The 15,368-nt window shown below is 41.6% G+C and overlaps 1 protein-coding gene across 1 annotated transcript in view; it reads right to left on the minus strand.

Annotated features, from left to right (window-relative positions):
• The window catches only part of agrn (agrin), a 945,905-nt gene that overhangs the window by 40,641 nt on the left and 889,896 nt on the right, over positions 1-15,368 (minus strand). Inside the window, exons 32-34 of the mRNA XM_034173355.1 lie at positions 5,781-5,792; positions 3,957-4,073; positions 549-732 (exon numbers count right to left, since the gene is read on the minus strand). Of these exons, the coding sequence (XP_034029246.1) occupies positions 549-732; positions 3,957-4,073; positions 5,781-5,792 (313 nt within the window). The remainder of the gene's footprint in view (positions 1-548; positions 733-3,956; positions 4,074-5,780; positions 5,793-15,368) is intronic.

Raw genomic sequence — 15,368 nt, forward strand, 5'->3', positions numbered from 1 at the left:
ATGAGCGTTACAGCTGCAATGGTTTATTACAAATGCTAGGTGATGAAATGTTATCTACTGGGTAAGGGTTAGAAAACCTTCAAAGCAAACAAGGTGCTGCGGGATTAATTATGCCGGCGCCAATATCTGTGTGTGTCCTCAGGACCGAAATGAAAAGCAGCAATGACTAAGAATCATTAGCACTTTAGGCAAACAGAAATAGACGACGACTCGGCTTCTAGGGTGTAACAGATTTTCACAAGGTGTGAGTCTGCAGTGGATTCCACGTCCAGACTGTTATGTTTGGGTCATCTGAAAGTGGGCGGGACTAAGCAAGTACGGGCGGACAAACATCCAAAGCGGTTTATTGCTTTGAACTTCAAGTTGCAAGTAAGGCTGTATATGATGAACAAAATGAAAAAAAAAAATCTATAATTCAAAGACAGAGGGACTGCAAGAATCTCGAGTAACGGCTGAGTAATGAGCATTTCTTCCACACGCTGATAACTAAGATTAATAAAACATGCAATATGCTCATGAAGATGAGATTAAAAAGCAGAGCTCCTCACCGTTCTGACAGTGGCCCCCTGAGAACCCACTGAGGCAAACGCATTCGTAGGTGTCCAGCGTGGGGTTGCAGCGGCCGCCATTGTGGCAGGGCTCCTGGGCGCACGGGTGTCTCTGAAACATGGCCACGTTGCTGGAATGCAGTGCATTCTCCTTTCTAAGGATGGGTGTACCCATCACAATGATCTGGAAGTATGACACAGAGGGTATTGGACTGTAAGTGCACTACACAATGAATCTAAAGGTCAGCTTGAGTACAAAAATGTTTCAGTTTTTACATGTTGAGAATGTGTTCCTGCACTGTGATTTCTTAATCAATCTAATTTCGAAAATGTCCTCTTCAGACCCATTTGCGGCGGCAATAGCTCAGTTGGCAGAGCAAGCCGTCTTATGACCGAAGGTTCGGCGGTTCGTAACTGGCTCCCAAGCAGTCAAAAATCTGCATATTGCTGTTGTGTCCTTGGGCAAGACACTTAGCCCACCTTACCTGTGTATGAATGAGGTGGTGGTTGGAGGGAGCGTAGGTGCAGAATGGTAGCCACGCATCGGCCAGTTTGCCCCAGGGCAGCTGTGGCTACACTAGCAGCTTACCACCGTGAATGTGCGAGTGAATAAATAATGCAACTTATAAAGTGCTTTGGGTTTTTTGGAAAGCACTCTATAAATCCAAGTCATTATTATTATTATTCTGATGTGGTAGCTTTTATGTAATTGTTTTCAGTCTTGCATGCCTATCCAATCCTCCCTCAGTTCAATTTATTTTCATTTATATAGCACCAAATCACAACAGAGTTGCCTCAAGGCGCTTCACACAAGTAAAAGGTCTAACCTTACTAACCCCCAAAGCAGCAGTGGTAAGGAAAAAATCTCAAGCAGACCAGACTCAAAGGGGTGACCCTCTGCTTGGGCCATGATACAGAGATAAATTACAGAACAATTCACAAAACGAATATACAGGAAATGCTGTTGGTGCACAGGACAGGAGGGTCTCCAGCACACCCATCTCTGGATGGAGCTGCACCTTAAACAGAGAGAAAAAAACAGAATCAGGCATCAGAAAGACAAGAAATACAGTATAATTTGTCAGCATTAAACAACAAGAAAAACAGAAGAAATATTAAGGTGATCGCCGGCCACTAGCCCTAAGCTTCACTAAAAGACCCAGAATTTAGGTAAAGTTGAGGCCGCGGCACGCTCCGTTTCCTAATAAAATGAATTAAAAGAGTAAAAAGTGTAGAACTATACTATACCAGTATGCTAGCCATACGAAAGGGAAAATAAGTGCGTCTTAAGTCTGGACTTGAAAGTCTCCACAGAATCTGACTGTTTTATTGACACAGGGAGATCATTCCACAGAACAGGGGCACGATAAGAGAAAGCTCTGTGACCCACAGACTTCTTATTCACCTTAGGGACACAAAGTAGTCCTGCACCCTGAGAACACAAAGCCCAAGCCGGTACGCAGGGCTTAATTAGGTCAGCTAGGTAGGCAGGTGCCAGTCTGTGAACAATTTTATAGACTAGTAGCAGAACCTTAGGATCTCATCTCACTGGGACAGATGGGACAGATAAAAACTCTTCAAATGGGAGATCCCTCCCATTTGAAGAGTTTTTATCTGATTTGGACCAAAATTGGTGGATTGAGTGCGGGTCAACCAAGGACAAAGAGCTGATTTATCAAAGTGACTGGGACATGCGGGTCAACATAGGAGCTATTTGAGATCCAGAGTATGCCTATGGGTTTCGTTAGGTGACCATCATGTGGACAAAAATTGGGGAATGACTGATCTGGCATCAGTACAATAACTGAGACTGGCCAATCATAGTCCATTTTACTGGGACTCTGCTCATTTCCTCTTGGTTATCTTTTGAGCCTTCGGTTGTTGGGATCACTGGACTCTCAAGGTATATGGCTGCTTAATTGTAACATTTCAGTCTCTGCATGTTTGACAATTCCTTGTTGTGCTTTTTTTTATTTTGTTGGTTTTGTTTTTATGAGACTGACCAAAGCAGATGATCAGCCTAATGAGTCTGGTCTGCTGGAAGTTTCTTCCCGGAATCAAAAAATGTCTTCTTACCACTGTTGCCAATGTGCTTGCTCAGGGTGTGGGCAAGATTTTATCCTTACTGGTGTGATGTGCTTTGATGGAGTATAAATAAACTGAATTTAACTGACCTGATTGATTGGGGGGAAAAAAGGTTAAATGTCAAGATCACAGGTTGAGGACAAAATAGTGGCTCAGTGCTTATTACATATGGGAGGTATGTGGAATGGCTATTTCAAAGAACTGATTACAGCTACAATTATGGTTACTATTAAACATGATTATGAACTTTTACACCACATTTGACATTGACATTTGAGTTTGAGTGACCTTGAAAGGTCAAACTCAAGGTTATACTGTAAGTGTGTAACTCAAACAATTTGGAGCCAATATGGATTAAACTTGGTGGAAGGGATGTATGTTAGTCAACAATCTAGTTAGGCTTGGACAGAACTGATGCAATCAAGACCACAGAGAATCATATATTAGAAAAACTAATCTGCATGAATCAGCGTCAAATGTGAAGTTCGGGTGTGGTGCTCTCTGACTGCTCATTCTAATTTCAAGTTTTATGTTTTCACAAAAAAAAAGGCGTTTTAATTTGCAACTAATTTTGGTTGCTGGGCAAAAATAAGCTAAATAAATCCCCCAATAAGTTTGTGTTCTCTGCAGAATGATCGTTAAGCCTAATTATGACAACAAAAGCCCAGAACAGATAAATATGTAAAGTGGTGCTGTGGATTCAGTTTGCATGTTTTTTTTTTTTAATTCCACACTGTCAGCACACAGCAAAGCATCTCAGAAATGAGGTGATCATGCAATATGCATGATAATCTAAGCAGAATGCGTAATGTCTCCCTCACAATTAACCATTCCCTGCAGGCCAACTAAGACAAACATCACATTTATGTTCTGATTTACTCAGAACTGTTAAGGGAAAGTTTGCAGATGAGAACTAATGACAAGTTTGCACAAACATTCCCATCCTGCCTTTGTTCTACAGGGTTATTTTTGGCATTCACAGATGAGCTTTTTGTTGGAGACGAGTGGTGAAAAAACTGGAAGGCCGTCAAGGAGAGTTCTGAGGAGAGAAAAATGGAAGGACTTCAAAATGTGCATTCTATTATTAGTACCCGCTAATCCAAATGAGCGGGGGCCAACGCCCGTCACGATGTGAGCTTATAATGGGAAAACTCAAGTCGTATGACAGCCAGATAACTAATAACTTAATGTCTGACTTTGTTACTGTGTGCAGGCACGAACCAAAGTTGCATCAATAACAAGAAGACGTTAGGAAAAAAGATGCACAAACATAACTAATGACATATTGGTCCTCGGAGAAATGGACCCCAACTAAACATTTACCTTTTGGATTGTTCCCTTGAAACCGTCCTTCAGTGCAGCGGCCCTCGCCAGCCGGCTGAAATCAGGCGCTCCACCAACGTAAAGAGACTCTTTCAGATTAAGAGCGGTGTGCTGGTTCTGATGAGATAGGACATAAACACATTTCAGCTGCCAGGCTGGAAAATACGACAAGTCCCGCTCAGCTTTCCCATCCAACATTGGTGCTTAAAAATCCTCAATTTAATCTTTTCCACACTCTTCTGCAATTTGTTTCACAAGCTTTTAATATGAAGGTTTACAAGATTTGTGCCCAGGGGGTCTGATACAAAGACCAATATTAAGATCCGCACACATGCCAGAGTCATATTGATCGTCCCACTAAAAGAAACACAACAAGGATTTATCCACATTGTAGCCGGCAGATACTTTAACTGCACTTCCTCGTCTTCCACCTACATCAATACACTTAATACTTTATAACGTCATTGATTCCTGTCTCTCAAAGACAGTGGTCAATTATGTGCAAGACGAAAGAAGAAAGCACAAATGTAAATCAGGAGCAGGTTGCAGCTGCTTCTTTAAAGTCTAATGAACAGCTGATTATGAGCAGCGACCTTTCAAACTGTTCGCTGTGGAGATATTAATTGCTATTCACTTTGGCAGCAGGCGACCATGAAATGTGATTCTTCTCAGCCAACCCTCATTTTGCATTAGCAAGGTAGCACTTCCTCCTTTTGCGATGCCGTGTCGGCCCACTTCAGAAAGAAGGAATTAATTATCTTTATTTTATGTAGGCCAGTAATTGCCGGAGGGGTAAAGTGGAAGTAATCGCTGGAAAGATGATGGAAGGGGCCAATCAAAGCAGGAAAGCCTGGCGTTGGGTCGACTTATACTTAGGAAGGGATTTGGAGTGCGGGAGTGAGCCCGGAGCTCCGAGCTGTGTCAATGCACCTTCAGGCGTTTCAAACAGAGACGGGGCAGGAAGCCCGGCTAAGGCTGCCAGACGCAGCTGTGACCGATGCTTTTGGGCGGAGCTGCAGAGACGATGCAGTCACCTCAGTCTCCACGCTTACGCCTTCCTGCTGTGCATCACTCAGTATGGGTAAAAACCAAAAACCTGCTCTTGGACCTTTGTCTTTTTAACACTGTTTAAGATCTCTTCTGGTGATAGTGATCTGACAGCCCGCGTGAAATTACTCCACAGTGGGAGTTCATGCAGCATGTGTTTTCTCATATAGAACCTGAACTCTGTAAAAGATGTCAGCTGCTTCGGCGATGTGATTGTTGCTCAGTGAGCATTGTTTGTGTGGTTATGAGTGAGTGAGTTGGTGAAAAAGGGAGTGATTTCATGATATTATGAAGAAGTGCTCCTGTTTTGCAAAAGAAGTGCGAGCAGATGAGAAAAGAACAGCCCGGCTTGGCTTGGCACCTCACCATCAGTGTACTACCTCTCCTGCGTTCTCCTCCCTACGTCTCTGCTCTCACTTTCAACTGCCACGCGGCACTGGTGTGATATTCCCACCTACGCCGGCCTAATGAAGACGTTTCTTTGTTGCTAAAAACAATGGTCATCAGAAAGACGACTGCCTCCCTTCCTTCTTCCCTCCTACCCTCGCACCCCCACAACAGATGGACCAAGGTGAAAGCCAAACCGTGTTCTTTAGCAGCATCTCCACTTTGGTGCTGTGTGTGTGTGTCGTATGCAAGATGGCAAAGTTTGCTGGTGGTGCTGGCACCCCTATAGACGTGCCATTTGTGTGGCGTTGACACATGGAGACATGGGGTGAGAGGGCGTGGACTCAAATGAAACATGGGCTAAGGTGTGACTAGGACTTGTCTCTTTACCTTGCGTGATTTCTTATTTCCAGACAGCATATCATAGAGAAGGGGTGGGGGGGAGAAGGAGGAAAAAGGTTATTAGGGAAGGACTAGTAAGTGAGTGTGCACAGAGAAGCATGCAAAGCAAAGCAAGTAGAAAACTGGCACATGCACCCACACATAGACAGACACTTCAAGGAACATTTGATTGATATCACAAAAACTTACCCCATTATATTATTATCTTATAATGGCATGATTGTTCGATGGTATTTCTTAAAATCACATCTGAAAAATATGGTGTCATCTTATGACTGCAGACTAGACTTTTATGTATCAGACATCCACACCAATAGATGGTGCCAAACACTCTGTGAACGTCATGAGCTGAGGTATATGTCACACTTATGGTGCTGAATTCGTCACGTGGTGAATCTCCTTCCAAACCCAAACAAAGAAAACTTTTTCTCTGCACTCGTTGGTTCTGGCGGCACAGTGTAAACAGTGAAAGAATGCCACAGAGTTGTGTGCCCATGTGCACCAATCAACCTGAAACTTCACCGGATTTGTCTTTCTATAGGTTTAGGCTATAGCTGATAAGGTAAATAAACATGACTATATTAGACATGTTACTGCCAAGTGGACCCAACAGATAATGCTAATGTTGCCTTTGCAAAAGTATTTAATTAATTATCGTATCGTTAATTATCGTTAAGAATCTAGAAATTATTTGTTATTCAGTTCACACTGTGCCGGAGCTAGCTGGTGGTCGGAGATAACATAACATATATATATATATATATATATATATATATATATATATATATATATATATGTGTGTGTGTGTGTGTGTGTGTGTGTGTGTGTGTGTGTGTGTAATTATGTATGAATGTGTAGGTGTATGTTGGTGTGTGTATACATGTATACTGTATATGTATGTAAATATGTATGTAGACGAAGACACAGTGTTCACTTGATATGTTTATGATAATGGGATTTGAGTTTGTGTTGTTAAATGTGTTTGTAGCATGGCCCAAGCAGAAGGTCACCCCTTGGAGTCTGGTCTGCTTGAGGTTTCTTCCTCAATACATCAGAGGGAGTTTTTCCTCACCACTGTCGCCTGTGTGCTTGCTCTGGGGGTAGATAATGAGCATATATGTATGTACGTATGCATGTATCTATGGGGTGGGCGTTTATAAGCGTTGCTTCTGCTCACCTCCCTTTTGGTCACACATGTCACTGTGGAATTGTCTTGTGTATCAGTTTGTTATTGTCGAGTTTGTGTGCCAAAATAAATACATTCAAGTTCAAGTTCTTCTGTGGCATTTAATGGCAGCCGGCATCCTGTACCATTTGCAACATTTACAGACATCATTCATGCCCTTTTTAACCCTTTCTGGTGCACAAGAAAAGAAGTAAAATGGACTGCATCATACGCTCAAAGTGCTTTACAAATAATGCCTCACATTCACCCCGATGTGAGGTTTGTCAACATAAAGTGACCGGCTCAGCCATCGCTGTAGAGAAACTCACATGCGTAGTTTGTTTGGATTTGGAAAGAGATTTATAACGTGACGCGTTACGTCACGGCTTTGCAACCGAATGCCATTTATGTATCTGCATTTAATCGCAATCATTTTCTATCCCACTTTAATAAGATCATCACGATACCTAGCATATATCATTCACAAATAACACAATAAATCACACTTTTTTACAGTTATTTATGGTTCTCTCAGAAGTCCCTGCACTCCAGTCTCCACATCAGAATCACATCCAATCCTGATAACAGCGCTGACTGTTGAGACACGTGCACAAACCCTTTCCTGTTGTTCCCTCCAATTCAATTTTATTTCAACAATGGCGCCGCATTATTCTCACAGCTCAAACTGCATCAGGAGAGAATAACAAAGACTGCAGCAGAATTGCACCACATCGTGCCATGTTTGACTTCCACTTTTATTACGTATCGTATGAAGAAGAACTGGAGCAGCACTTTATCTGCTTTAGGCAGCCAGGCAGATTTTCAATAGTTTCTGTGAACAGGGACTGTTTTTATTGATTTTTGACAATTGAAAAAGTTATTTTTTTAAGCATGTTAAATAAAATTCACGGCGAGTCAGGCAGTTATTTTAGAGATGTGAGGATGGACCAGTTGTCTGCCTCTGTAGTTTCCGTCAAGGACCCAGTGCAGTTCCATGGTGTTGAGGTTGTAGTGAAGTGCAGCACCAACGCATGATCCCAGACTTTAGTTGAAATCTCGACTGTCGCCTTTCATTCTCCCTTCATGAGAATCTCCTCATCTGGAAAGTCCTTGGAGTACGTCTCTGTTCTTATGTCATAATGCAAATGGGGAAGGACATAATGATCTGAGGAGTCAAGGTACCACTTCATTGCACTACTGCCTGTTTTTCTCTCAATGTGCCTTTATTGGCATTATTTTCAAATGAAAATATTTTCTTAAAAAAAGATCTGATCTTCAGAAAATATTGTGCCAAAAAAAAAAAAAACTAACAAAAGGAGTTGTCTCATAATTGGGGTTGTTTTATATTCAGTCAAATGCAGTACTACAGTGATGGCTGCTCATCACAGGAGAGCAGATTTCAAGATTTAGCAGCTGATATATAAAATACAGAATGGTTGTGCACCGCCTTATCTCATGGGTCAACGAGTGCTGGGTCACTGCATTTTGTGGAATATTCAATCTGCCTGTCAAAATTAGATTTTTAGATATTTGGTTGAAACAGTCAAATCAAGACTAAAATTGTATCTATTTAATGTCATTTCTAATTAATTGATGTGCAGACATGCTTGTCTGAATTTAGTACACATATTTAATTACATACTGAACTGCTGTCTTTCTGCTTTGTTGGCTTTTTATTTGGATTTTAATTAGTTTGTGGACTTTGTTCCGACTACGAGGTTTCATGTTTTTTTCATCACTGTACATTTTAATAGTTTTTTTGTCTTGTGTTTGTTACTAATTTTATGGATGTTCTTAAACAATCTGTGACTTTTATTTCAAAGTGCTGCATATGTTGGTCATGTCAGGCAGGCCAGGTGAGGGCGCACGTGTCATTGCATCCTCCACACCACGGAACCACCTTGAGTACTGGGTGGCAACCACCCAGGCAGACAACCGGTTAGTTGCACCTTCTTGAAAGTAACCATCTATCTGCTGTAGCCAGGTGAAATGAGGGCGTCCCCTTGGCCTCCTCCAGCAACTGGGGTCCTCAACAACTCATCAAACATGAAAAGTGGAATGTTCACCAGTCATATCACCTACTGATGTTTGTTTCATACATTCACATGCCTGATTTCAGTGGCCGTATTTCTCCCTGAATAGAGGTTAGACACTCCTTCAGATGACCTGCCTGTGTCTGCCATTCGCTCCCTGCAACATTCACAGCATTCAAACATGCACACACTTTAATCACTGCAAGTGGCATTAGTTCAAAACAACAATAAAACAGATTTTGCATTGCACCGGCATGTGAATATGGACAACAGTTAAAAATATGAGCGGAAGACGTGAGGAAGTCTGTCTTTTGTGCATGTAAGTTTGCATATGCAAAAGTAGCTGTTCTCTTGCATGCAAATCCATAGCTGTGCAAGTGTGTGTTTCAACACAATGAACACAAAATAAGTGTAATAAAATTTCAGCTCTAAGAAGGCCATGCATGAAGCAGATGGTGCATCTTGAAAAAATGACACGGAAAATGTCATAGATGGATTTGTGAAACATACCAATTATCCTAAGCCCAGAGGACAACTGTACTGCACATTTCTTTGTTGCTAAAACCTGTTTTTCTTAAAGCTACAGTGTGTAATATTGATGGCTCTTTATTAGCAGAAATGAAATATATCATTCATAGTCATCTGTTCATCATTGTATACTCCATTTTCCAGAGTATGGTGCATCGAAGCGTAAGTCACAGCTGTCAAAAAATCGCTCTTGAAGTGGAAAAAGTTACTCTAGATAGTTAGTATTATTATTATTATTATTACTATTAATAATGAATGTCTGTTTTTTTGGTTTATGGGGGCTCATTCACACTATGACATGAAGTGGCTGACGCTAGTCGATGCAACAGATTCTCAAAAATCTCTCTGAAAGTCCAGAGAAGGCTCATTTCTGGGGTGCAAATTTCCTGTCTTCACCGCAGGTTGACATAGCTCAGCAGAGGGCGATGTTGTAGTGGCGGAGCGTGATGTCTGACGGTGCACAGATTTACTATAGGATGTAGTTCAACTTTCACCATCGGAGAGACGGTGCATTGGTAGCGCACTCCGTGGAGCTGTTCATTGACTCAACATTGGTGATGTCACATGTCATACCCTATATAAACTTGACGTAACTCTGTGATTCGTGCATCGATGAGGCAGGTTCTACATATCCCTTTGTATTTCTACTGAGGCATCCAGAGGAGGTGGTGCATCTAATCAAGCCTCCAACATTGGCCAGCAGAGGGGAATGAAGCAGTAACAGCATACTAGTGGAAGTGACATAGCGGTCGCGTATCTCAACACTTGCCAGCATTTTAGCATGAACAGCGAAGAATCTAATCATGGTGAAAATATTTCCGAGACCACGATGGGTACATTGGCAGCATACTACTTGGAGCTGTTTTTTGACACAATGTTGGTGACGTCACATGACATACTCTATATAAACTTGATGCAACTCTGTGATTGGGTCACTAGCTACTGGTGCATCGATGAGACAGACTCTGCATATTCCATCATATTTCTACAGAGGCATCCCTGAGGAGGTGGTGCATCTAGTCAATCCTCCGACATTGGCCAGCAGAGGGGAACAGAGCACTAATGGTATACTAGCGTAAGTGACATAATGGTAGCGTATCTCAACACTTGCCAGCGTTTTAGCATGAACAGCGAAGATTTTAATCATGGTGAAAATTTTTCCGAGACCACGACAAACATCGGTATTGCCTGACTGGCATCCACGTGGCTCTTGTGGAGTCTGGTAGGCTGCAGCACTGGTCAATTTCAATCAACTTTTCACCCTCCATTGGCAAACGCCAGGCTAACTGTCAGAGCGCAAATGCATCATGAGTCACAGAACCTGCCAAACTAGTAAAAAAATAAATTAATAAAACAAAACAAAAAACCTACGTTATACTATGGAAAATATGGAATGTAGTTCCTCAGGAGGCTCAGATCTTTCAATGTCTGCAGAAATATGTTGCAGATATTTTATCACTCGGTGGTATCCAGCATCATCTTCTACACTGTATTGTGCTGGGGCAGCAGGCTGAAGGCAGCTGACACAAACAGACTCAACAAGCTCATCAGGAGAGCTGGCTCTGTCCTGGGGGTTCGGCTAGAGTCTGTGGTGGAGGTGTCAGAGAGGAGGATGCTGAGGAAACTGCACAGCATCTGGGACAACACCTTCCACCCCCTGCATGCCACACTGATGTCGTGTCAGAGCACCTTCAGCCATAGACTGAGACCAGTGAGGTGCACCACAGAACGCCACAGGAGGTCTTTCCTACCTGTGGCAATCAGACTGTATAATTCCTCCCACTTCTGCAGGATGAATACATAATGAACAGAGTTATTCAGAGTAAATGTGTTGTACTTTCTGTAAAACTGTTTATTTCTGTACTGTGGTGAAATAATTCACTTTGAGATAAATAAAGTTGATCTTATCTTATCTTAATTACCTTAAACAATCAGTGTGTTTTCATAAGTTTACAATGAGGCCTTCATATCTACACGGTAGCAGGCCCCCACATGGAGGCTGCCATATTAGCACAGCAGTCCAAAAGACACATTCTTACACCGGCATTGCATTTTGCAGCACGGCTGGAAGCCAAAGCAATCAGTGGTTGCTCCCCTGCCTACTGGTTGCTCGCGGAGGCTAACGAGTTTGAGAACTCTCATCTTTGTGAAATAGAGGATCGCACATAATGAAAGAGAAGGAAAAGGAGCGTGAATACCCGTCGCCAAAGTTGCAAAAAACATGACTGGAAAGAGCATAATGCAATAGACAGCCTCACCAGATGACAGTGTATCCTCCACACTGTAGCTTTAAAACACAATCCGGCAGTGAGTGCAGTCTGAGCACGTGTTACACCCACAAATATATGTGCGTGACCATGCTCAGTCTGACAGGGGCTTCTCTGAGCACAACATACCCCAACTCCCTTCTGGTTGTTAATGCAGGAGTTGTGGAGAATTAGCAGAGAGCCGTACAAGATGGGGTCTCTGCACTGAGCACTGTAACTAGTCTCCACCCATCCTCAGCACTCCCCCATCTGCACGCTCCCTCTTACGCTTCACTTTTAATAGGATTTTCTGCCTGTGTTGCTGGAGTGAAACACAATTAGCATCCAGACGATGACAGGCAGTGGGGGAAGAACGTAGGGGAAAAAAGGAGGAAAATGATGGAGTTGAAAGAATGCATGTTCGTAATCACAAATGACACTGTTTAATATAATTGGATGACTTATAGGCATGTCACACTGTTAGATTGCATTCATTTGGAAGCGTGTTGCTGTTTTATTGGTCTAGATGCAAGGTTGAAGAGTTCCATTACCGCCACTATCTGTTTTATCTGCCTCCACCTCCTCTGACACTGCCTCAAAGACTCAATTTATAAAATGAGCTGTACAGCCATATTAAAAAAAGTGCTTATACAGTGCATCTGGAAAGAATTCACAGCGCTTCACTTTTTCTACATTTTGTTATGTTACAGCCTTATTCTAAAATGGAGTAAATTCATTTTTTTCTCTGAAGATTCTACTCGCAACACCCCATAAGGACAACATGAAAAAAGGTTTTTTGAATTTATATATGCAGCCGAAGGGACTTACTATATATATATATATATATGAACTAAGAAATCACATGTACACAAGTATTCACACCTTTTGCTCAATACTTTGTTGATGCACCTTTGGATAATTATAGTGGGCGATTTTAACATCCACACAGATGCTGAGAATGACAGCCTCAACACTGCATTTAATCTATTATTAGACTCAATTGGCTTTGCTCAAAATGTAAATGAGTCCACCCACCACTTTAATCATATCTTAGATCTTGTTCTGACTTATGGTATGGAAATAGAAGACTTAACAGTATTCCCTGAAAACTCCCTTCTGTCTGATCATTTCTTAATAACATTTACATTTACTCTGATGGACTACCCAGCAGTGGGGAATAAGTTTCATTACACTAGAAGTCTTTCAGAAAGCACTGTAACTAGGTTTAAGGATATGATTCCTTCTTTATGTTCTCTAATGCCATATACCAACACAGAGCAGAGTAGCTACCTAAACTCTGTAAGTGAGATAGAGTATCTCGTCAATAGTTTTACATCCTCATTGAAGACAACTTTGGATGCTGTAGCTCCTCTGAAAAAGAGAGCTTTAAATCAGAAGTGCCTGACTCCGTGGTATAACTCACAAACTCGCAGCTTAAAGCAGATAACCCGTAAGTTGGAGAGGAAATGGCGTCTCACTAATTTAGATGATCTTCACTTAGCCTGGAAAAAGAGTCTGTTGCTCTATAAAAAAGCCCTCCGTAAAGCTGGGACATCTTACTACTCATCACTAATTGAAGAAAATAAGAACAACCCCAGGTTTCTTTTCAGCACTGTAGCCAGGCTGACAAAGAGTCAGAGCTCTATTGAGCCGAGTATTCCTTTAACTTTAACTAGTAATGACTTCATGACTTTCTTTGCTAATAAAATTTTAACTATTAGAGAAAAAATTACTCATAACCATCCCAAAGACGTATCGTTATCTTTGGCTGCTTTCAGTGATGCCGGTATTTGGTTAGACTTTTTCTCTCAGATTGTTCTGAGTTATTTTCATTAGTTACTTCATCCAAACCATCAACATGTCTATTAGACCCCATTCCTACCAGGCTGCTCAAGGAAGCCCTACCATTAATTAATGCTTCGATCTTAAATATGATCAATCTATCTTTGTTAGTTGGCTATGTACCACAGGCTTTTAAGGTGGCAGTAATTAAACCATTACTTAAAAAGCCATCACTTGACCCAGCTATCTTAGCTAATTATAGGCCAATCTCCAACCTTCCTTTTCTCTCAGAAAATTCTTGAAAGGGTAGTTGTAAAACAGCTAACTGATCATCTGCAGAGGAATGGTCTATTTGAAGAGTTTCAGTCAGGTTTCAGAATTCTTCATAGTACAGAAACAGCATTAGTGAAGGTTACAAATTATCTTCTTATGGCCTCAGACAGTGGACTCATCTCTGTGCTTGTTCTGTTAGACCTCAGTGCTGCTTTTGATACTGTTGACCATAAAATTTTATTACAGAGATTAGAGCATGCCATAGGTATTAAAGGCACTGCGCTGCGGTGGTTTGAATCATATTTATCTAATAGATTACAATTTGTTCATGTAAATGGGGAATCTTCTTCACAGACTATGGTTAATTATGGAGTTCCACAAGGTTCTGTGCTAGGACCAATTTTATTCACTTTATACATGCTTCCCTTAGGCAGTATTATTAGACAGCATTGCTTAAATTTTCACTGTTACGCAGATGATACCCAGCTTTATCTATCCATGAAGCCAGAGGACACACACCAATTAGCTAAACTGCAGGATTGTCTTACAGACATAAAGACATGGATGACCTCTAATTTCCTGCTTTTAAACTCAGATAAAACTGAAGTTATTGTACTTGGCCCCACAAATCTTAGAAACATGGTGTCTAACCAGATCCTTACTCTGGATGGCATTACCCTGACCTCTAGTAATACTGTGAGAAATCTTGGAGTCATTTTTGATCAGGATATGTCATTCAACGCGCATATTAAACAAATATGTAGGACTGCTTTTTTGCATTTACGCAATATCTCTAAAATTAGAAAGGTCTTGTCTCAGAGTGATGCTGAAAAACTAATTCATGCATTTATTTCCTCTAGGCTGGACTATTGTAATTCATCATTATCAGGTTGTCCTAAAAGTTCCCTGAAAAGCCTTCAGTTAATTCAAAATGCTGCAGCTAGAGTACTAACGGGGACTAGAAGGAGAGAGCATATCTCACCCATATTGGCCTCTCTTCATTGGCTTCCTGTTAATTCTAGAATGGAATTTAAAATTCTTCTTCTTACTTATAAGGTTTTGAATAATCAGGTCCCATCTTATCTTATGGACCTCATAGTACCATATCACCCCAATAGAGCGCTTCGCTCTCAGACTGCAGGCTTACTTGTAGTTCCTAGGGTTTGTAAGAGTAGAATGGGAGGCAGAGCCTTCAGCTTTCAGGCTCCTCTCCTGTGGAACCAGCTCCCAATTCAGATCAGGGAGACAGACACCCTCTCTACTTTTAAGATTAGGCTTAAAACGTCTCTGGGCCCCTCCCCAATCAGACCGGGAGTGACATGTTTAGCCGCATGTTCTCCTTGAATTGCTGGCTGTCTGAGTGGTGTCCAAAAAATGAGGTGGGCTTCATAGATAATTGGCAAAGCTTCTGGGGAAAACCTGGTCTTGTTAGGAGAGACGGCATCCATCTCACTTTGGATGGAGCAGCTCTCATTTCTAGAAATCTGGCCAATTTTCTTAAATCCTCCAAACCGTGACTATCCAGGGTTGGGACCAGGAAGCAGAGTTG

This window comes from Thalassophryne amazonica, chromosome 6 (assembly GCF_902500255.1).
Source record: "Thalassophryne amazonica chromosome 6, fThaAma1.1, whole genome shotgun sequence".
In the NCBI taxonomy this organism is placed as follows: Eukaryota; Metazoa; Chordata; class Actinopteri; order Batrachoidiformes; family Batrachoididae; genus Thalassophryne; species Thalassophryne amazonica.